Source organism: Pyrus communis, chromosome 17 (genome assembly GCF_963583255.1).
Source record: "Pyrus communis chromosome 17, drPyrComm1.1, whole genome shotgun sequence".
NCBI lineage: Eukaryota > Viridiplantae > Streptophyta > Magnoliopsida > Rosales > Rosaceae > Pyrus > Pyrus communis.
The window spans coordinates 17038325-17062672 of NC_084819.1; the positions used below are offsets into that span (position 1 = coordinate 17038325).

At 35.3% G+C, this 24348-nt stretch overlaps 3 protein-coding genes across 3 annotated transcripts; all 3 read left to right on the forward strand.

Moving 5' to 3' along the window:
• The first annotated feature begins 4121 nt into the window (after window positions 1-4121).
• Window positions 4122-4487, forward strand: LOC137722118 (non-specific lipid-transfer protein 1-like). Its single transcript, XM_068461096.1, has one exon. The coding sequence runs from the start codon at window positions 4122-4124 to the stop codon at window positions 4485-4487; it is 366 nt and encodes a 121-aa protein (XP_068317197.1).
• A 9352-nt stretch (window positions 4488-13839) lies between these two features.
• On the forward strand, window positions 13840-14840 carry LOC137723302 (non-specific lipid-transfer protein 3-like). The gene is made up of 2 exons (XM_068462463.1): window positions 13840-14289; window positions 14535-14840. Exons 1-2 carry the CDS (start codon window positions 13928-13930, stop codon window positions 14542-14544), a joined length of 372 nt encoding a protein of 123 aa, XP_068318564.1. The 5' UTR covers window positions 13840-13927; the 3' UTR covers window positions 14545-14840.
• Window positions 14841-20390: 5550 nt separating this feature from the next.
• Window positions 20391-22242, forward strand: LOC137723514 (RING-H2 finger protein ATL74-like). The gene has a single exon (XM_068462713.1). The coding sequence runs from the start codon at window positions 21408-21410 to the stop codon at window positions 22005-22007; it is 600 nt and encodes a 199-aa protein (XP_068318814.1). The 5' UTR covers window positions 20391-21407; the 3' UTR covers window positions 22008-22242.
• The last annotated feature ends 2106 nt before the right edge of the window (window positions 22243-24348 follow it).

A 24348-nucleotide genomic window follows, 5' to 3' on the forward strand; every position in this document is an offset into this window, starting at 1 on the left:
ACTTGGTTACAAACTAATTATGCTATGATACTCAAGCTCATTTTAGAGCTACTGTTCAAAATAAAGTGTGGAGACTTAAAGGGTGAACCGAAAACCGTACAGAAGAGTAACTTTGGTTTGGTTTTCTCAATTCGTAAAGGGTAAACCAAAGTAACTAAATTCAATCTTTCTATTTTGGTTTGGTCCAGGTCGATTTCGATTTTTTTTTTTTTTTAATTTGAAATTGGAAAGAATTGAAGGAAAAAAAAACTTGAGGTTGGGGAAGATAGATTACCCGATTTCAAGATCCACAAATAACAATTAATTCATAAAATTAGATATTAAGAGTCTAAGCACTCAATGAACCACAAAAACAGATAATTCACAATCTAACATTACGATCGTAAAATAAGTATTCCACTAAACAAAATAAAAAGTCTTTAAAGCATGGAAGCTATTACAAATCAAGCTTCAACTCTACAATACTTCAACTTCAAAAGTTCTAACATCTAACCATTTCGAGCTCTAATGAGAGTTTGCATATGCAGGGGGGAACAACCTTAGGATTAAGTGTAAAACGATGTTGTTTTGCTTCTTTTGGGTTCGGTTTGGTTTTTATCCAATAAGAACCTAAAATTGAAGCAATAAATTTCAGTTCGGTCTCTTCAACTTTCAGTTATTATTTTTTTTTCTTTCAGTTTTCAATTTTCTAAAAGGAAAACTAATGAAAAGGGTTTGAAAACTTTGAATTTTAACGATAAGGACAAAATAAAAGGTAAAATGAATAGTGTCAGGTTTGACTTTTTAGTGAAAAAAAATAATTTTTCATTAAAGTGAACAGTACTGTGAGTTTTTCGTTAAAACTTTCTTTTCTAAACCTACCCCTAATGATTAGGCCCTTCAAAATTCAAAATATCACTCACCGATCACCATCATCTTGTTTGTGGGTCGTGGACTTGACCGTTTGGGCCCTATTGCGCCATGTACCTTCTACAAATGTGGTTCACTTGGGTATATAATCTAAAACATTGTTATAGACTTATTTGATGAAACCTTTTTTGGATGCATTGTTTTACTGTCGTCTAGTCTGCTGCATGCACAAAAAAATAGTCGTTTAAGTGAGTGTCGTCTCATGGAAGAGCATACAACAGTTATAACCATCCTCTAGAACGCAAACCATCGTCTGAAACACATCTAGACAACATTTTTCATATCACCCAGAAGTTTTGAGAAAGTGGCCTTTCTCCTACCTTATGTACATTCTTATAAAAAAATAATAATAAGGAAAGATGTCAATTGGCCTTACCCTACTTCGTAAACATCATAATTTTGCTTTCTGATGGTTTTGAACAAGACCAAGTATATATATTACTCTCTCATGGAAATGAATAAGATTAACTGGACCAACTGAATCTGTTGATCACATGCCAAAGCTCAAGCAGAGCCATCTTCGGCCTTGGTCCGAATTTTATAAAAGGACCCTCCTATGGTAGTTTTTCATGATTTTTTTGCGTGAAGGTATTCATGCCAAATTCAATAAACAATCAAAATTCTAATCGAAGTTAGTATCTCACTCCAACTAATTCAATAATCTAAGAAAAGATTTTTCTTGCTTCAATTGCTATGAAATTACAATTTTGTGAAGAAAAAAAGTAGGACCAAGAGAGAGAGATAGGGGAAGACGCTTTTGTTTGTAGCAGAAAGTATTACACAAATTAACTATTTTTATTGTTTTATTACTAGAGAAAAGTGAAAGGTTATATAATAGGGTGGTGCTAACGATACTTATGTTTACTTTTCACACATCATTTTCAATTTTCGATCATCGGATCAAATGGATTGAAGAAGACTAATTGACAAAAAATAATAAGAGTGTGCAGAAAGTAAAAATGAGTGTGTGACTAATACTCCCCTATTACTGCTCACTTAGTCCATTGTAATATGTACTGACAAGAAAAGAAAGGAGTGTCCATTGTAATATGTACTGACAAGAAAAGAAAGGAGTGCACTTTTGCTAATCTCAAATTACACGAAACTCATTACGTATGTAGGTAGTAATTTCCACTATGAGTTAGACGTGTAAAAGAACAAGAGAGGTGCAAAAATCAGTGTTATAATGTAATATGTGAAAGTGATGAACCTTCCAAATAAAAAGTTACGTGATCATATCTGTAATCTGTGATCTCTATAAATGCGATTTACCAATATTAGCCAACTATTTTTTCTGGATACAGTTACTCAAAACAGGTTCACTGCCTTACCGATGAAACCATTTAAGCTCTCAACCATTACAACACAAAATTGTGATAAGATAAGAAATGAAATTAAAGCATTGAACCCACCTTAACCACCAAATTAAGTGATTACAGTTGGCTCTTTCATTCATCTAGCTTCTTCACTCAATATAACCACCGTATCTCAGCTCGAACTAAACATCTTAACTCAGAAGAAAAACTGTTTTGTGTTCATGGTATTATTCATTCTATATGGCAAACATTGGTGTACCAATGAAGGTAGGAGTTTGTGTGTTGCTCCTGTGCATGGCGATGGGTGCACCTTCAGCGCAGGCCATAACATGTGGCGATGTGACTGAAGCCATGATCCCCCGCATAAGCTACCTTACGGGTAGTGGAGGACCTGCCCCTGCTGTACCATGTTGCAATGGGTTAGGTCCGTAAACAATAGGGCACAAACCACAGCTGACCGCCAAACCGTTTGTAAGTGTTTGGAATCAGATGCCAGTACGATTCCAGGACCCCAGCCTAATAACTTGTCGCTGGCCTTCCCTCCAGCTGTGGAGTTAACCTCCCTTACAAGTTCAGCACCTCTACCGACTGCAACAGGTATAACTTGTTACATATTATTATACACTCGGTAACAGTAATAGATCGACATAGCAATAAGTCGGAATATTTTATCCTGTTTATCTTTTTTAGCTATAACTGGATTAATCTTTTTCCTTTGTTGGATTTTTTGTGTTGCAGCATTAAGTGATGAAGTTGAGATGTACTACTTATTTTCAGGAAATATGGTGTGGGAATAAAGTGGGAACAAAATTATGTGCCCTGATCATGGTTTTGTTAAGTTATTTGTCCTTGTGTTAAAAAGAAGTGTGTGTGTGTGTGTGTCATCTGATTTTGGAATAAATCAAATAAGATTTCTCCCTTCGTGACAAAGTGCATATGCTCAATGAACATCAATTATTCTTCGTCCATGATCTATAGTAAAATTTCTTAAACACATAGTTAATTAATAGGTGACTAGGAGATTCACTGACTCAAAAGACTCGAAATATTTACAAAGATATCTCTTCTACTTGAAAGATTTGGACCTAACGATGTCACGATAGAGAATAACTCGTACTATTTTTCTTGTATGATTGGTTCATATGGTCAATTATTCTTCTATGATTGTTAATGGAACCGTAAACAAACTAACTAGTCCACATGAATTTGTCAAAAATTCAAGAAACACAAATGTGAAAGAAGATGCATACAATTTCTCACAGAACTTTAGTAACTTGTAATTAACAATCTATAATGCAATAGAATTCAAATATGAGTTTCAAGTTTGTAGGTAAATTCAAACAAGACTTTTGGTAGAAGTGGTAGATTTTCCAATGAATAGGGAATTCATCTTCAATCTGCTGCATTTCAGATTCAAACTTTCTCCTCTTTGCTTTAGTATGTAGCTTAGCGTGGGAAATATTGCTTGTAATAAACCCTAAATTTTGACCCGAATCTCTTACCAATGGAGATGGCCTAATAAAACTACAGCTTCCGAGCACTCTATGCTGTTCGTCTTGTAAGATTTACCATACTTTTTAGACACCTGCAACGCTGGCCTCAACTCAAGGCAGATTACAAGTTCAAATTTTCATAGGTTTCTACACATGAAGCTTCAAGAGCATTCAAATGATGTCGCATAAAAATAAGTACAACTAAAAAGCTTTGAATTCAGCTGCCAACTAATACCATGCATCCTATTTCTGGCCACAAACGTACGTGTCTTTGTCCTGCACTCCCACATTTTCTTATATAAACCCTCCGAAACCCTACTTTCCGGGCCACACAATCAAACTATCACAAATCAAAACAGAAAAAATCCAACAAGCTCTGTAGCTCCCTTTAAATCCAATATCAATGGCGAACTCTCTGGCCTTCAAGCTTGCCTTCGTGGCCCTCGTGTGCATGGTGGTGGGTGCACCATTCTCCCAAGCTACCATCTCATCATGCAGCCAGGTGACACAGTACGTGGGACCCTGCATTCCTTATTTTAAGAGTGGCGAGGCAGTGCCACCAGCATGTTGCCAAGGGATTATAAACCTGAACGGCGCCGCTCAGACCACACCTGACCGCCGAACCGCTTGCACTTGCTTGGTCAACACTGCTACAACAACCAGCGGACTCAAGCCTAATCTCGTCTCTGGACTCCCCGGTGTCTGTGGCGTCCGCCTTCCTTGTCCAATTGGGGCCAACACTAAATGCAACAGAACTTTTGCGCCATAGAAATTTTTTAGAGCTTGTCAACTATATTGTCCAACTGCATTACAACGCATAGATTACTGTTGTCAAATATTTTTTTGTATTATCTAAACGGAGATTTCATACCTCTATCCTTGATTATTGGGTAAGATTAGAGAGAATAAATTTGTAGATCAAATTATAAACTAAAGAATAATGTTATTCATACCAAATTTTTATACCACATTTCTATACCACCTTAGGTGGCATCTGATGTGGACAACCATATCATTTGAAAAAATTGAAAAACCCAAGGAAATGAAGGAGAAATACTCCACGTATACCAAAATCATCATTTAATTAACTAGTTTTTCTTAATTATTAGTTTATTAAATAATGAACTAAATTTAAAAATCTGATTAATTCAAATTATGTGGCTATCCACATCAAATGCCACCTAAGGTGGTATGAAAATATGGTACAAAAACATGATATGAATAACATTACTCTAAATTAAATGGTATGACAATTGATAATTAGATTAGTATTTAAGAAAAACTAACGAAAAGTTCATAAAAATTTCTCTTTTAATAAAAAACCCTTTTTAAAGATATAGTGAATAGTATCAGGAAAATGTATAAATGTGATTTTTTGTTAAAAGTGAACAGTATCGAGAGTGTTTTGTTAAATCTCTCTATTATTTAAGTTTTAATTAACATGTTTATTTTTTATTAGTAGCACATCATTTATTTTAAAATTTTAATATATCTATCATTACTCTTAATTATTACTCGTGTGTTGCAATTTAATATGATGAAGTAATCAGTATTCAGTCAAGTTGAGATGGAGGAGAAGTTGGTGGGCACGTGTCAAGTTATATATTAAAATAATAATGAGGATCTTTTTTGGATCTTCTTTGTGAAGATCCTGAAGATCTTCAAATCATAGTCATTCATCGTATACTATGCGAGCAGAAATTATTTTAAATATTTTTATTTAAAATTAAACATGAACAGTACCTAACGAAAACTAACCACACGATATATAATAAACGGACATAATTTGAGGATTCTTAAAACTCTCACAAAGAGAATTCGAAAATGATCTTCATTCTTAAAATAAAGTGGGTGTTGAAGAATTATCTATCAGCTCCCTTGTAGTACATGGTCGTTGTTTTTTAAAATTTTCTCTACAAGATCTCTACTACATTTATCTACATGAATAAAAATGCAATGAGGAACATATGTTCTACTTAATTATCATATTCCTACTTAAGTACGGTATTCGAGCACTCTATTCTTTCTTCCATACACTTTATTTATTTTATTATTTGATTCTTCTTTGGTTTATTTGATTAAAAAACAATAAATAAAACAAAAATTCAAGAAAACAAGTGGATGGAAGTCACTTCGCTTATATTGAAATTTTTTGGCATTTTTCTGGGAAGGAATAGATGACAAAATATTATTATCATCGTAATTGTTTTGGTATACAAGTGGTGATGTAACAAATTGACATCAAACTTATCATTCGCGAGATTTAAACTTAAAACCTTTTAATTAAAAATGAAGAAGAGTGACACGAACTTGATGCAATAGTACTATGATAAATCATTGAGTCATGGTGGCCTAGGTGGAAGGGATCCGGAGATGATCCCTTTCCTCCAACTAAGTACAAAATCCGGGTCCTTGAAATTTGATTCAATGGCTAAAAATAGGAAGCCTCATTAAAAGTTATAATAATTTTAGTCGTTGAATTAAATTTCAAAGACTCGTATTTTGTGCTCAATTGGCTTATGTAGAAGGAATCTAGAAATGATCCCTTTCTCACATTTATGCATGGAGAATGCCCGACCCCACAATTTTAGGGCCCATGCATGTTTCTTTTGTGTCTTGACCACAAAAAATTCTAACAAAATTTAGCCCTAGTTTGGTACTGAGGTTATTCTGAAAAAAGTGACTATAAAAAAAAGCTCCCAGCTTTTTTATGTTTGGTAAACATTCAGCTTCAGCTTTTTTTCATAGTTTTGGATGAAAAAAAGCCAAAAACACAAAGCTGCAAAACCTAGCTTTGAAAAACCAGTTTTTTTTTCACATTTGTTTTACATAAAAGTTTATCAAACACTATAATACTGCCTTTTTTTTTTTCAAAAGCACTTTTACAAAAAAGTTTACCAAACACTGTGCTGCTTTATTTCACAGCTACTTATTTTCACAGCACAACAAAAGTAGTTTTTTTTCAAAACACAACAATACCAAACCAGTTCTTAGATTGACGTTGAGCGTTTCTGGAAAATCTGTCCTCTACGAAAAATGTTCCGTTTAACTAATATTATAAACATGTTCCGGTTAGATCTGCCATGGTTTTTGTGGTGTGTATAATTTGCTTTGTTCTGAAGTTATATATATATATATATATATATATATATGAAGAAATAACCGTAAAAATATGTTTTTAAAACCGAAAAAAAAAAAATCCTTTAATAAGTAACTCATTTTCGGTTAGTACTTAATTAACATAATAACGAAATAAAAGCACATGAAAATATCGAATTATACAGTATATAGTAAATAACATAGCATGCACCAACAACAACAGCCAGCGTAAGTGGCCTTATACCACAGTGATGGAACGAAATTGTGCCATTGTATGACGGAGTAGGTTCGAACTCCGTCGATGATTTAATCTAACATCTAATACAACAAAATCTATCATCTAACAAAAAAAAAAAAAAATCAACAATAATCAACAGGTCTGTGTTAGAACTTAAAAGAGCCTTCCCCCATAATTAAGCGACTACCTAGCTAGGTATCCATTGTAAACTACATTGCAATGTTTGGGAATTGAAGGAAAAATCAAGAAGAAAGGATGAACAAAAGGATGAACACAGAAATATTAGAGAGAGAGAAATAGGATTTGTATTGTATTGACTAAACAATGAAGATTACACACACTGTTTTTATAAGAGAAATTGTAACTGCTTTAACCAAATACTAACAACCTTACTAACTATATTACTAACTGTATTTCTAATTGTATAACATTTGTACCCTTAATATCCATAAGGTCTCATTACTTGCAGCTTTGGATTTCAGCTATCTTGTATTAAGATTGGTCCTTGTTTTTTTTTTGTTTTTTTTGGTTTTTTTGTTTTTTTTGTTTTTGTTTTTTTTTGTTTTTTTTTAAATTAGGTCCGATGACTGTAATTCCACATCAGTATATATTGTCATTCCTATTTTTTGCATTCTTTTTTCTCATTCCAAAATTACCTTAATCTTATTCTTAGTTATTATAATCCCTTAACTTCATGAAAAAGTAAGACGCTAATTCTACTAAATTTTAGCTTATTAACCATGTGCACGTTGATCTTCTTCCTCTTTCTTCAATCCTCATCGTTTTCCTCTTCTCTTCTTTACTCAAACAATAATGATATATGTTCAACGGGAAGAACAATAAAATTCAAGCAAATTTTAGACTAGATTTTCCACCAATTCAGGAAGACAAACATTAACATTAACGAGAAGAAAAGCTTAGAACCCAATAATTAGCATAATTGTTATAGCGATGGGAGCTTCTGACCAAGAGGTATCATAAACCCCATTCCCCCCACGTCGGTAGGAAAACAGTTCCACCATCACAAGTAGCATAATCTTTCTGCAAAGCACAAATACTAACGAGATACAAAGAAGAAATAAAAATGAAGCCAGCAGCAAATTAACATACCTATTCGACTGTCCCTTTTCCCTAACGATGGTACATAATAATAAATTAATTTTCCCAAATCTATTTCACATTAATTTATGGATGAATTGTGTTAAAACATACAATGGTAATTGATGTAATTTGATTTAAAATCATGGACACTTTAGTTGCTGACGTCTACATATTAGACCCCATCTATAAGGATGTAATACTAGTGAATTCCATTCAAAACATACATATAAAAGTGGGCCCATATTAAAAAAAAAACCCTTATTTTTTTTATTTATTATAAGAGATATTCTACACTAATCTACATTAAAGGAAAAAAAAAAGAGAGAGAATTCGGAATAGAGTGTATTTAAAAGAAATATCCTAAACACTAAGATAATTCACTATTTGCAAACAAATTAAAACCAAATATTGAGACAAATATGAATTGACAAAAACTTAAAAAAGGACTGTAAGACAGAGACCACGTACTCAAAATCTCCTCCAATGATGGCAAGTTAAACCGCATTACAACACGAGTGAAGTGGACATATGGTTAAGTTTAGAATCCATATGTACGTATATGTACATTTTTCTTTTCCAATGCTGCTTAATGAAGCAGACATGTGAGCAAGAGAAATGCTAAGGGAACTCTCTTAAAGTAATTTTCTTTATAATCTCTCTTTTACCTTATAATTTAACGTTAATTTTCATATCAACATTTTAAAATATTATGCCAAAAACATGAGGTTGACTTTTGAGAGATTTCTCATGTCGTCAATATTTTTTATTTCCACCAAAGTATTAAATGTTTAAACCAACGTATATGATGACTTTAGGATCCTAGATTCTTATGCAAATGGGAAAGGCCAACTCTTTCGGATCCGTCGAATCATGTACCCCCAAATTTTGCACTCCCTTTTGAATTAGCCACTGGGGATCATCAATAGTCTTGACCTTGATTGTAGAGGATGAAAATCTCTAAGACAATGATGGACTGCTAATTTCTCCCTGCAAAGTCCTGTGGAAGTAGGGTAACTCCATATGAACATAATCGTGAAAATGTACGGATGCTATATTCTCCGGCATTGATGAGACGCGATTTGAACAAATATATGAGGGATTTTGTATTTGGTCGTTGTAAAAAAACCTATCACTATTCTTATTTTTTATTACTGTTGCTTTCTTATTTGTTTAAAGTTAGATTTTCACAAATACTAATAATTCAATAAAAGAAATCAAGTCTGATAAGATACAGTCTTTTTTTCTGTACTTGTCTGACTTTTGTAGTCTTCTTTGTTTTCGTCAATAAAGTAAGAGCCAGAGTTTGCAACCAGTTTTATTCTTTTCTCATCCTCTAATTTGGTTAGATCCCTCTCTACAGAGTTTGATCCGTCTTTGATTGGTATTTTGTTCTCTATCATTTTGAGGTCTGCATGTCTCGACCTTATGCTCTTATTTGAACTTTTTACGAAAAAATAAAAGAAAAAAAATGGACGAGTAAAGATCCGCTCAATCTTGGTCAAGGATGGTTGTAGATCGTGCAATACTGAAGATGGTCAAGAATGGATGTTAACCCGCATCATCTCAATTAAATTGGTATCAGTTTTTGGTTTTGTTTTTTGGTATAGCATTGAAAGATCGCTTTGACATTGGTATTAATGGGAAGTTCGCATTGGCATGGCTACATATTGGGATTAGTATTCGCATTGGAGTATGTACTGGCATTAACATTAGCATTAGGATTGGAATCATTATTGTTATTCGCATTATAATCGGCACCAACAATTAGGGTTAATTTTTTTCTTGGCAAGCTCTTATAGTTTACCGTCATGAGTTTGATAGGAGATGTTAAAAAACTAGCAATTTATTTTGTTTTAAGTTAAGGTATATATTTGGTATTTTACGTTTTAGGGTTTTCCAGTAAGTCTGATTCCTTTCCTATTTTCTACTAGGGTTCAAGATTGCTTTCATGTTTGTTTATTACTTTCATATTTGTTCTAAATTAGGTTTTTATAAAGGAACAATTATTATGTCTCCAAAAATCTCATTCTGCACTTTTTACAAATGCATTTTTCATTATAATTATAAAATGTTTGAATTGCAAAATAAGATTTTTTGAACTTTAATAACAATTCCCTTTTATAAATACAATTAGGTATTCTTTAACTATCATCCTTTGATTAGTTAACAATTCATTCCCAGTTAGTACTTAATATGAAGACGAAATAAAAACACAGTGTACGTAAACCTCTTCTGAAAATTAAAGATCGAATTATGCAATATACTTAGCAAATAATATATCATAAACCAATGTATATCTATTCTAGAAAGGATAAGGAGCTTTCTCCAATAATAATTAAGTGCTATAGCTAGGTGACCATAGGGTTTCTTTACTTGCAGCTTTGGATTTCAGCTACCACGTACAAAAGTGGAAAACAAAGACCAAAGATTAAGACAATTTTGTGAAATTACAAAGACTGTAAGACAGAGAGCGTTACTGCTACTTATTGCTAAGTTTAAGAGCGTAAAACTTTCTTGTTACTGGGACACGGTTCTTTAATTAAAAAGCAGTTCATTAAATCATAATGGTGAAGATACACTCGTTAACACACACATTTTTCATAATACATATATGTTGTCAATATTTTCCATTTGCATTAGAACACGAGTGTTTAAACAAACATATGACACTACTACAAAATAGGGCTTTCATGACACTTAGAAATTTTTTTTAATGACATTCTTTTATTAAAAGCGTCACTAAAATAAAATTATGACGCAACTTAAAAAATATAAATAAATTAAAATAAACAGATAAGAAAACCAAGAGACAATTATCAAAAAGAGATCAGTTTCACACCCACTACAATTGCACGTTTGAACAGTTAACCTGTTCAGCCTAAATCTCCTCCTTTTTCTTTAATATGCTCGTAAAGAAAAATATAACATAAACGGTTGAGTGGGACTTCGTTCCCCATCAGGACTTTGTTCTGCCATTGGAGAGGACGATATTCAACAAAAAGGCTGCAAGCCAGCAAAAGTCCCTCCTGTGCCACCGCCATCCAACCTTCTGAACACCATGCGTCGTCGCCCCTCACGGCTCCACGCCTTCGTCAGCCATCACCGGCCATCGTCAATGTTTAGGTAAATCCCTTATTTTCATTTACATAAGTTAATTGATGATTTGAGATCTATGTGATATGGATTTTGTATGATTTAGTGTGAGTTTATCTGGGTTTGGTGCTATTTGTGGTTTTCATGTTCAATCTATTATCTAGTTTGAATTGGTTATTTTGTTGTTTGAGTAGGTTTGGATGGATTTGGAGCCAATTCGGTAGTAATGTCGATTCACATTTGATTTTGCTGTGAACTTATATTGGTTTTGTTTTTCTAATTGTTAATTTACTGAGGTTGGCATTGGTGGGCAGTTTAATTATGTAAATTGTAGGTTTCAACAATTGCTGGTGCAAAACGTGTGAAGAAATGCTCATTAGTCCCAGAGATTTCCGCATTAAGTAGTCAGGCAAATAAAGAGTCTGAGGCCTCATCCAAATCAAGTGCCTTTGCCCCTGCTACCAGTCAATCCTCCATTCATGCAAATCCTATGCAAGTGAGATTCTTTCTCTTCTTGCCTTTAATTTTTTGTGCTATTTTTTTATGAAACAGTATGATTACTGGATGCTTTTGTTACTTGTGTGTACAGCTGTCCTATTTTCTAGATTATCACATATTAATGGATGCCTTTTTTTTATTTTTATTGCACGGTTTCTTTAAATCAGTACCTTTGATTTTATACTAGAATGGTTGGAGAGAATTTATTGTTTTCGTTTATTTTCCTTCCATGTGATCTCAAAACTACAGTGCACTTTTGTTGATCTTTTTGTTTGACCTGATTCATCTGTGCAGGATACGGAAATAATGATTTTAAGTTCAAATTTTCCAAGATTCTAGAGATAATCAGATGACCCTTTGCAGTTTATTTTTTGGTTTTAGCATGTGAAAGTAAGAATTGTTATTCTTATTGATTTTTTTAATTAATGTTGATAATTTTTGTGTAGAAAAGGTGGGAGTCTCTCCTGCGTCAAGGGAGGAGGATATTTGTTGTTGGTGATCTTATGCTCAACCAGATTTTAAATTAAGTGAACTTACAGTTTTATTAGTAGGAAAGCTCTATACATTATATTGTCTTTTGTAATACTTCGGTGGTGGATAAATTTCAAATTTATGAAGCAATATTGTTTCAATTGAGGTCAATATCTTGCTTTCTGGATGAATTATGTAGGTCGTGCTTTCAAATTAAAAATACATTATATATGTCATTAAACATATTTCAGGGCATGTATTGAACGGTTTATGACACGCTTTGTGTGTCATTGCTAATATTCAATGACATTGCAAATGGTTTCAGTGCTATAGGACATGATGCTATATAGAAATAGATGATATTTTTTTAAATCAATCATACTTGTTAGTTGATCATGACACTCATTCCTCTGTTTATGACACATTATCCGCATCTCAAATTGAAATAGATGACATACTTTTTTAAATCAATGACACTTGTTAGGTGTCAGTAGAAGCTACACATGACACTGTGCGTATGTCATGTTTAGTATACCATGATGCTCATTTCTCTGTATATGACACTTAATCCGCGTCTTAAATGGTTATAGATGACACAAGTTCTTAATTCAATGACGCTTGTTAGGCGTCCTTAGAAGTAATACATGAAACTTTTTCAACGTCATAAAAAGTATCTTTAATGACACCCACAAAGATGACACTAAATTCTTGCGTCATTAAACTTTTAACATGACCCATAAATTGCATCATGTATGTTAAAATTTGTAGTAGTGTGATAAGTTTAGAATTCTCTATATTCCTATATGTTAATGGGATGAGTTGAGCCCTAATCTATTCTGGAAAACCACCACTTGAGAATCATGAACAATATTGACCTAGATTGTAGAGGGATGAAAATCTCTACAACAAATTGTTAAACTTATTTTCTGCAAAACCTTTTGGAAGTAGGGTCTCCATATGCACATAATCGTGAAATATGTATTGATATTATATTAGCTAGTCAGGCATTGATGAGACGCAGTTGAACATATAATTAGGACTTCTTTTGCTTTTGGTCTTGGTCTTGGTAAAAAAACATCTATCATCCATTCGGGGCTTAAATATTGGTTGGTTGAGCGATTGAATGAATGAGCTATGTTCGTAAATTCTTACGAAAGTGCGCACACAGAGAGCAGTTTAATTTATAGACACATGAAATATATGAGTAATGTTATTCTTACCACAATTTTATATCACATTTCTTTATCATCTTAAGTGGCAGATGAGTTGGATAAGCTATATCATTTAATTTTCAATCTTTTTATTAATTAAAATACTTAAATAATCTTAGGTGGAAGAATGAGACTCATCACATACCATAATTATCATTTAATTTACAATCATTTTATTAATTATTGATTAAAATTTTGATTAAATGCTAATTAATTTAAATGATTTGGCTGTCCAACTTATTTGCCACATAAGATGGTAAAGAAATGTGATATAAAATTGTGGTAAGAATAGCATTATTGGAAATATATTTTTCTTCTGGATTCAAGTGCTAGCATTTAACTTACACAACTAAACCCCACCAAAGTTTTCAATATCCCAACTACCAATTTTACAATATATAGACAACACACCTTCAGCCCTTCTAGCACTCACCAGTGTATCCAAACACTTCCTCAATAGTTTCAAAAGATTAGTGTACTCTTATTTACGAAGTCGATATGGCTAGCTCTGGACAGCTCCTTAAGCTTGCATGCTTGGTAGTGGTGATGTTCTGCATGGTCGCTGGTGCCCCCAAAGCCGAGGCAGCTGTGACATGCGGTCAGGTGGTGAACAGCCTGGTTCCATGCATTTCCTATGTGGGGAACGGCGGGGCATTGGACCCCGCTTGCTGCAACGGGGTGAGGACCCTCTACAACCTGGCTCAAACCACCCCTGACCGCCAGAACGTCTGCAACTGCTTGAAGCAAGCAATCAATGGAATACCTTACACCAATACCAACGCTGGCCTTGCTGCTGGCCTTCCTGCCAAGTGCGGTGTCAACATTCCGTACAAGATCAGCCCCTCTACTGACTGCAAAAGGTATTATAATCAATTATATTCATGCTTGATAACAATTTAAGTTTTTAGTAAGTCAAGCCAAATTTAAAAAAACACACAGAAGTACGTAGTTTCATGGTTTTCTTTTTCTTTTTCTTTTCCTGAAAAAATTACAAAAAAATTAACAAAAATAAGAATAAATGATTATCAGACTGTTCCTAAATTAACTTCTTTTCTTAGATCTTAACCAAATATTTTTATTTTTTTTTCATTTTTATGTGTTGCAGTGTGAAGTGATCAGAGCTTTGTGAAGAGTAAAGACTAACAGCTTAATTTCCTATCGAGTAACATGTAGTGGCATAAGAATAAATTAATCTGGTTCTTGAAGGAGTTTACCTGCTGTTCGTTTCAGTAGGGCTTACTTCTAGTTGTTTTGTCATCTGCTTGGTCTTTGCTGTCTTTACTTTCTAGGTTGTTATTTATTTTAATCTGTGTTTGTAAATGGTGGCTGATTGGCCCTGTGTTTAGTCAGCTTCCTGGTTGAACTATGTAATGCTAATGTTTAATTAGCAATTATATATCTTATTTCTAAATATTTATGCCTCTGCAATTTCTTTTGTTAACTGAAAATAAATTAACGCAAAACCCTAGAGTACCAAGCAAACGCTACCGCATAAGCACGAAGTGTATCATCCCAAATACGACAATGAGGAAGGCACTGTCCCTAGCTTGCCAAGACATCAACAACAAAGTTAGCCTCTTTAAAAATTCAGTAATACGACATTAATTCTCAAACTTTTTTTCTAGATTTGTATGTAACAACTAATGTGGAAGTAGTTTATATGGTATTAGTTCACAGCCAAGTACTCCGCTCTAAATCTCATTTATTTCTAACAAATAAAGTGATGTTTGTACAACCTTCCACAGAAAGCGATCCTAATATTTCAGATTGGCAAAAGTTAACATACAATTTAAACACTATCTTCAACTAGTAAAGCTAGAGATAAAGATCATTTTATGTTGAGACAAAATGTAAAAACTGACAATGATACAAGAACACTATTATTAATTTAAGGGTAAATTACATTTTAGCCCTTCTGGTACAATTGCAATCTCATACAACATTTTTTAAATATTTCAAACTCATACATTTATTTACATTTTTATTTCAATTTCATACATCCGTTAAAAAATATGTTAAATTTACCGTTAAGTGATGACTTGACACATTTTGGTCCACATTTTGTGTGATGATGTGTCTGCCAACTTTGCGCCACGTGGATAAAAACAAATTAAAATTAATTAATTAAAAAAAACAGTAGGCCCACCAACCCATCCATCCTTACCCTACTTCTCCATCCATCCATCCTCACCCAGTTACCAAACTCATATGCCCTAGACCAAGCTGGGCTACCCATATCACGCCCTACGCCACCACCTACACCATCACCAACATCATTACGGAGCGATCATAGGACCTTCTTCCACCACCACCCCACGACCCATCCCAGCCCTGACCTGAATCCAATCTGAGCTGCCGTAAAAAGAGAACCCACCCAAAGCGACCGAATCAGCTGGGTACACCAGCAAGGACACCCACCTCGAGAAAGTTATGGGCGTCTGCGAGGGCCTATTTGCAACATGGTTGACAGGCTCAACAACTCACTGCCCTCCATGGATGTGAATTAGGGTGAGAAGCTTCTCTCCATTTCCAAAATCGACGACTCTCTGGTGGATCTCAATTCGACCCTCGTTCAAGAATTCAAAGCGGCATTGCAAAATCCAACCAAATTTTCTAGCAATAGTTTGGCGATTGTGGTGAAAATCCTGAACCTTTCTAACAAATTTGAACTTTCCAGTTCACTGAAGGCTGCTCGGGGTCGGAGGATCTGAGATGGGTTTTTGGGGTTGGGTTAGTCCGAAGGATAGGAGGCTGTTGCAGGACAACAATGCAACAGCCTCCAGATAGTGGTGGCGACTAGCGAAGGATAGGATCAAAGATGTGAACACGATTCAGGAGGTGATGGAGGTTATGGATAAGGTGTCGAAGAAGAGAATGTGTTGATAGAAAAGATGAAGCGGTTTTTAGATTTGGAAAAGGATCCTCTCCGGATCTCTTTCCACCTAATCCACCAAGTCCAAGATCCAGGTTGTTGAAATTTGATCCAACGGCTACGGTTATTATAACTTTTAAGTGGCCCCATGTTTGCAGCCATTTGATCAAATTTCAACGGCCCGGATCACGGACTTGGTGGATTAGGTGGAAATGGATTCAATTCAGATTTGTTTTTATTTAATATTATTTTTTAAATTAACTTTTTAATATTTAATTAATTTTATTTGCCACATCATCACCTAATATGGGTCACCATGTGTCACGTCATCACTTAATGGTAAACTTAACAGGTAAGTTAACAGATGTATGGTATTGAAATAAAACGTAAGTAAATGTATGAAATTGAAATGTTTCAAAGATGTTGTATGAGGTTGTAATTACACTCAAACTTGAGGGGGTAAAATGTAATTTACCCTTAATTTTTATGTCGGTGGAAATTGCTACCGTGACTTTTTCACAAATCAAATTAAAATATAAATTTTTGGGTACTCTAATTGGCCCTTTAAAACCCAAAAGGATCCTCGCCTGATCCTTTTCCTGGGGATCTGGGGGATCCTGTAATCATGTCCGTTCATCGTACATCGTGTGGTTAGAAATCATTTTAAAATTAAATTTTAAAATTAAATATAAATAGTACCTAACGAAAACTGACCGCACGATGTACAATGAATGGACACGATTATGGGATCCCCCGGATCCCTAGGAAAAAGATCCGGCGAGGATCCTTTTCCCTTTAAAACAACCAATGTGCACTTCCCATGAAAAATTTAGAAGAAAAATAACACTACAAAAAAGAGTGCAGGATGACTTATTAGGAGTGTCAATAACAACACCATCTTTTTCTCTATCGATCTCTAATGAGAGATGCAAAGATGCCTTGAAAAGCAAAATATGTATTTTACATATTTCCAAGAGGATCCTCGCCGGATCCTCCAATCACATCCGTTCATTGTACATCGTGCGGTTAGAAATCAGTGTAAATTTTTTTATTTAAAATTGAATATAAATAGTACATGATAAAAACTGGCCGCACGACAATGAACGGATGATTAGAGGATCCCCGGGATCCTTTCTCTACATTTTTGGTTGGCTAGAAGACTCTCAAATGGAGAGATGTAAAATATCAATCTTCGTCGGAAAATTTAACTAGAAACCCAAATTTATATATTTTTTACATCTTTTGATGGTGAGCCAAAAATTAAAGAGAGAAAATTAAATAAGATCTAAAATTTTCATCTTTATCATTGGAATAGAACTTCCGTTTGTATTTCCCAAAAATATAAAATAGGATGTAAATATAAAAATTTGCATATCCAATTAAAGATATTCTTATGTTTTTTTTTTTTTTTTGTCAAACGATAGATTTTGTTCAATATCTTTTCACCACTTTGGTAAAGGGCTATAGTTTTACATTTAAAATTTGCATATCCCATTAAAGATACTGTTATGTTATGTATATGTTTAGCATCGAGTCTGGTCCAATTACCATGATGGCTTGTTTCCCAATAACAAGGAGAAATAAAATCTACGACAAGCAATTCAATCCTTTCTATTGATTGGGTTGGCACCTTAAGGTGAAGAGTAGTAATGAACCTACCATATTAAAAAGAGACTTACCTATACTCAAAATGTCATTGTGTGGTTAATCCAAAATAATATATAACGCGTTATTGATTTGAGATACTACAACAATGACATCATCAGCGTAAATAAGTCATCTTCCCAATCAATTTATTTGTATAACATGCATAATGGAATATCTGATCCAGACTCAAGAGAAAGATTTGTGATGAAATAAGATGGTCCAGATCAGATCCTATAACTGGGAAATTGACTTACATATGTATTATAGCCAGGCTGATTTTTACATGATAGGCCTTAATATGATTAGTACTCTTGAAACCATTTTTTCTCATCAGTTGTTTTACATGCAAATATTGGAAAAGCATTTTCAGTGCCAACATATATAATCTCAGATATGCAACATATGGACCACATTTTCAACATAGTATGCCTGAATGTAAACCCCTCCTCACCCAAATGCATTATCTAACTTGAATGCATCGATCTTTCGTATTTATTTGTGCAAAATCCACACCAAAACAGACTAAAACATGAAATGCAGCAAAATATAGCAGTAGATCATCAATAAGTAACCACATCTCTCCTGATTTAGTAATTAATTAATCATGTAAAACAAAAAGAATAAATCAGGCTCCAAACATAATGGAACTGATATAATGAAATTTTGGCAAGTGGACAATTAATCTAATGAGCATATTTAGGGGAAAACTTAGTTCGCTTCTTAGGTGTAGAGAGTCATTTCTTTTTAAATAACGAAGTGATAATATTTGATTGTACAAACGTTAGTCATTCATAAGTGTTGAACTAATTAACGGTTATAATAAGTTAACAAGTAACTTTCTGGTGATGAACTATCTACTTTTTTTAATTAATAGATAACTAGACAGTCTAAATCTAATGAATTTTTTGTAGTCTTATAATTATAGTAAAATGGGTTCTTTCCTTACATGTAAAGAGTGAATCAGTATTTGCGAATTGAGATCCTAGAAAGTCCATTTTGCGACCAAACGAAACCCTAATAGCTACGGGTGAGCATGTAACATGAGGCTTTTTTTGCCGGACATTATTTGAAATTACTCTAATCTATAAGAAGAGACTTAAGTGTAAAAAAACGTGCATATTACAGATTTTAACCAACTGGCCTAATTTACGTCTATTCACGCTTAGAATAATATCAAGTTCGGTTTCAACTACCATGACCCAAGCCCAAGACCTACAGTAGTGGGCCCAAATCAGTCACAATGTTAGTTAGGCTAAGATGGAGTTGAGTTTGAGTAGGGTTTTTTTGTCAAATTTGGTTCTTGGTTTGCTGAATGCTGAGGTTCCCAACAACTTTAGCTTAACTACTTTTCTGCTTTAGTTGTTTCAAAAACAGCCAACTGCTCCTCATTCCCTTCCCTACCTAACCCTTACAAACAAGATTAAATGATGATCTAGTGAAGTGGTTCACAGAAATTTCCTACAGGGCCCACCACGTGCGACAGAAACTACACCTGACGTGACAGGGCCCATCAAATGTGTCCCCGCTCATCACGGGCCAGGCCCCACCCCCATTTTTGCCAATGCATCCACTTTTGTCCAGGAATTTTCTTCACTAACCTACAATACGAACACTCGTACGACATGAGTATCCTACTATTATAATGTTTCGTAAAATTAATACAACGACGAATATAAGTTTTATTTTACACAATGTTATATTATTGACATGTAACGGCCCAATAGCGGTCTACTCATGTTTGTATAAATTTTTGTTCTATAATACGTACTAGTTGTATTCATAAAAGTGGGGTCTGTAAACTATTTACATGCAGAAAACTAAAAGAAAAACTAGTTATATTTACAGCGAAGCGTAGACACCGACACACAATTCAAATACGGCACGATATATATGGTCAAGTGGAGTCTTGTAGTTAGGGCTTGAATTTTTCATTTCCGCTTTATAGATTACCTACCTTTGAAAGGAATTGTTTTATTTTTATTTTTGTGCCAAATGATATACAAGAGACTAGAGAGGATGAATTGAACCTCATGTTCATGACATAAACGCTGTCAACCAATTTGGACAACCATGTCCAGAAGGATTATAGCTTGTAAACCAATTTGAAAATTCAAGCAGTCAGTCTTTAGACACTTCTGATGAAGAAGCTGTATTTTTAATACATGCTAACTCAGGATATTTTTTCATGCCACACATTCGCCTGATTATTACGCTTTGAATAAAGGTCTTGTTACAGTCACAACTATAAGAACCATGCAAAAGAGACATGTTATGAACGAGAAAGACAAGTTAAAATGAGAAGCAAGGGAATCTAATACCATGGACCTAAGAGGATATGTTTGTGTCCAAAGGAATTATGAGAACAATTGAAGTATACATATCTAGGTGATGGTGGAAAATCCACAATAGATATTTGCAAAAACTAGGAGATGCAATGCAAGTAGGTCACCATGTTTTAGGTTAAAGTAACCTTTAAAAACTAGGTCGAAACGAACAGTCGTTCATATACATCCAAACCCTAACAACATCAGTTCAAGGGTGTGACCAAAGGTATCTTTTGCCTGCAGCACAGGAGGGAAAAGGCCTACACACCTGTACCCGGTGATGTCAAAAGTAACGTACCACCGAATGGAATATTGGCAACAAAATTTTCCACGGTGCCTGAAGCTGCATCGAAACGGGATCATGCATCCAACAGTTTGTCATTGGTTGAAACCATATAGGTATTACTTGGCTCTATTTACAGCTGCACAACATGTGATTAAGAGCAGATTATTGGAAGTAATCAAGGGTTTATTAAATTCTTAATCATGATTAGGTAGCTAAAGATGTCACAAAGTACCTCACTTTTCCCCAACTTTATATCCTTCAATTAATATTAAATGCACATCTCCATACACTAAACCACTTAACCCCCTTCAGACCCTACAGCTGCCGGATGTGCATTTAGCCCATCCCCCATACCCTCTTTTTCTATACAAAAAGACACCCCACAGCCTCTCAACATGTCGTCCATCCTAGTATTATTTTCGCTCAAAGTCGTTTAACTTCATAATTCTGATAGGATACTCTGAACTGGTATGATCGTCTCCGTTCCTTTACTGTGAGCTGGTATGTCACCTTATCTTATGTACATAACTGAAGAAGAATCCTGGTCCTTTTTTCTCCTCTGGATTCTTGACAAGTATGAATTTTAGCGGCGAAACGGTAAGTCCGTCAAGCTGCTCTTCGATCCATTTCGCCAGGACCAGCTAAAAAGGGGTCTCTGATTCGGATAACATCCACTCGCATAAACAAAATAAAAATATGCTCTCTCCATGTCCTTTTCTAGCTGGAATCTTCACAACAATTCTGTGACTTAAAACAACAACACAACCCTTTCCTGTTCTTCCCAGAACTCTCCAACTGAAAATCCCTCCACTTCCTCTCTTCTTTTTACTTTCTTCCCTTTCTTCAACCATGCATCGACATCTCCTCGGAACAGAGGTTAACATGGCGGCGCCGTTGTCCAATGGAAACAGAGCCGCCGATTCGTACGTTAGCGAGGCCAAGTTCGACACCAACATGGTGATCATATTGGCTGCCTTATTGTGTGCTTTGATATGCGCACTTGGTCTCAATTCGTTCGTCCGCTGCGCCCTTCGTTGCAGCCGCAGGTTCGCTCTCGAGACGCCGGAGCAGGTGGCTGAGCAGTTGGCCGCCACCGGCTTGAAGAAGAAGCATTTACGGCAAATCCCAATTGCGGTGTACGGCTCCGGCGTGAATATTCCGGCCACCGAATGCCCTATCTGTCTTGCGGAGTTCGAAGACGGAGAAAAAGTTCGAGTCTTGCCGAAATGCCATCACGGATTCCACGTGAGGTGCATAGACACTTGGCTTTTGTCGCACTCGTCGTGCCCGAATTGTCGGCATTCGCTGCTGAGTACTAGTTCTGCTGTTGCGGCTGCAGATTCAAATCAAGAAGCTAATGCGGCGGCGGAGGGGTCATCGGCAGCAGCCACCAACGAGTCCAGCCAGCAAGGTGGCAGAGTAGTCGTAGTGGTTGAGCAGGGGAGTTGAACTTTGCCAATTGGCCAAAAGTCGTAAATTTTTATTGTTCTATGAAAATTATGGATCTAATTTTGTGGAGGCCAATCAGCAATTAGGAAATAATGGGAGTTTTTTACTTTTATTTATTTTGTATATCATACAAAGAGCAATATGAGTTCATATCACTATGATGAACTATGTCTTCTGGTGCACTTCTCTCATCAGATGTATATTTCAGTTGATAATTAATCAAATCAAAAATCAAATGAACCAATGTTTATTAAGATTTGCAAATTCAGTCATTTTTTTAATTAAACAAAGTTTGCGGGCAGAACCTTCGACAGGTTTGGAAGTTCTCATATAGGGTTAAGCAGTAAGGTCAGTGAGATCAAAATATACAAGGATCACATTCTTTTGCAAGTGGTTTATGGATGACGTGTCTATGCACCAAATTTTTCTTGAATTACACTAAACAATGAATGAAATGGACACTAAACTGCATTGTATGTTTATTATTTAGTCATATCGTGGTCCAATTATACATTTATAGGATGGTGAGTTGGAACGGACTTTATTCCCATCACCATAAATTATCCGAGTGAGGATCCTCACCTGATCTTTTTTGTGAGGATTTCGGTGATTCTTAAATTACATTCGCTCATCATACATCATGCGGTCAAATATTATTGTAAATTTTTTTTATTTAAAATTGAATGTAAACAGTACCTGACGAAATCTGACCACACGATATATGATGAACGGATGTGATTGGAGGATTCCCGAGATCCTCACAAAGAGGATCCTCTCTCAAATTATTTCAAAGCCAATCAATCCACGACTAAAAGTGGAGCTCCTCTATAACAACCTGTCCCGAATTTTACGGAACGAAAGGGGTATTTTCGTATTTTCGTATTTTCATTTGGGTTGTGGGATTTTTGTTTGAAATATTGTTTTTGGTATTAAATGGTGTGCCCAAGGGGCCCACTTCTGAATTTTTGGTTCCCCCAGCCATTTTTTCTTTCTCCCTTGTTGGACTCGAGAGCTCACTCTCTCTCACACACTCACCCTCTCTTTCTCTCGAACTATCTCCCTCACCCCGATTCACTCACACATCCACACACCCAAATCAAGGAAAGCAACGGTGACGACGACACCACCACGTCCACCGTGGTAGCACTCTCCTTCTCCCTCGTCTCTATGAAGAAACGGGACACCCATAGGACACCCAAACCCAAACTCTGGCGAGCTTAGTGGGTTTCGAGCAAGGAACCAGCCACCTCTAGCCATTCGACGACAATTAAGAGGTAACAAATCTTTCCCTCTCATCTTTATTTCATTTTGGTACCTAGATCAAGTCCTAGGTGTGAGCAGTGACGTCGACCAGAGCTCGAAAGGCTCCAGCCTCATTCTCTGGCGAGAACAAGTAGCCAAGGCCTTTGGGCCGAGGAACCTAGGGTCTTTGGCCCGCTAAACCCTTAGCCCAAGAACAAAGGGCTTCGACCTGTGAGCTTTGAACCCAACCCAAACCCTTTTTATTTTTATTTATTTTGTTTTCTTTTAAAAACCCATAAACAATCGGGCCAGGCTTCAAGCCCATCGTATTTGAAAACCCTTTAACGTTTTTGAACCCAGGCCTTAGGGCCGTGTGGGATTAAGTTTTCGGGCCTTTGCATCTGATCTTAAACCCTTTGCAGCCTAAAAACCCTTTGAAACAGGCTTTCAGGGCCATGTGGAAGTTGGGCCCTTGCACCCGTGTAAATCGAACCCAACCTAGTGAGAGACAGGCCCTTGGACCATCTAATTTGGGCATCCGGCCTAGTAATCTCAAGCTCAACCCAGTCCGACTCGAACCAGTGACCTGTTTACCGATTTGGATCCGTTGACCGTTGACTTGGTCAATGTTGACCGTTGACTTTGACTTTGACTATGATTGGTCAAAGTTGACTTTTTTGGGTTTCGTTCGGGACCCTTTCTAGGCTAATTTCGACGTCCTAAATCCGTTTTTTACATCTATTTTCCCAAATTCAATCGTTTGAATATAGTTTTTGTAATTGGACCCTTTATGTGCTTAGGGGCAATTATGATAGTGTTTCCGGCTTCGCTAGTTTGCGTGACTCTTCGGCGGTGAAATATCTATGAGTGGACCCTTTCTAAAATGCATTTTTAATAGTAGAAATGCATACATTAAAAGCATGATTTAATGATTACGTTTTATGAGATATTATGCTTATTGAGAATATTTTGAATTACCATATTTTATCGAATTTATGTTCTTTGTAGTATATATGATGGATGACTATATACTGCTTATGAACATGTTTTGACACACTTCTTTATAGTATAGATGATGGATGACTTTATACTATGAAGA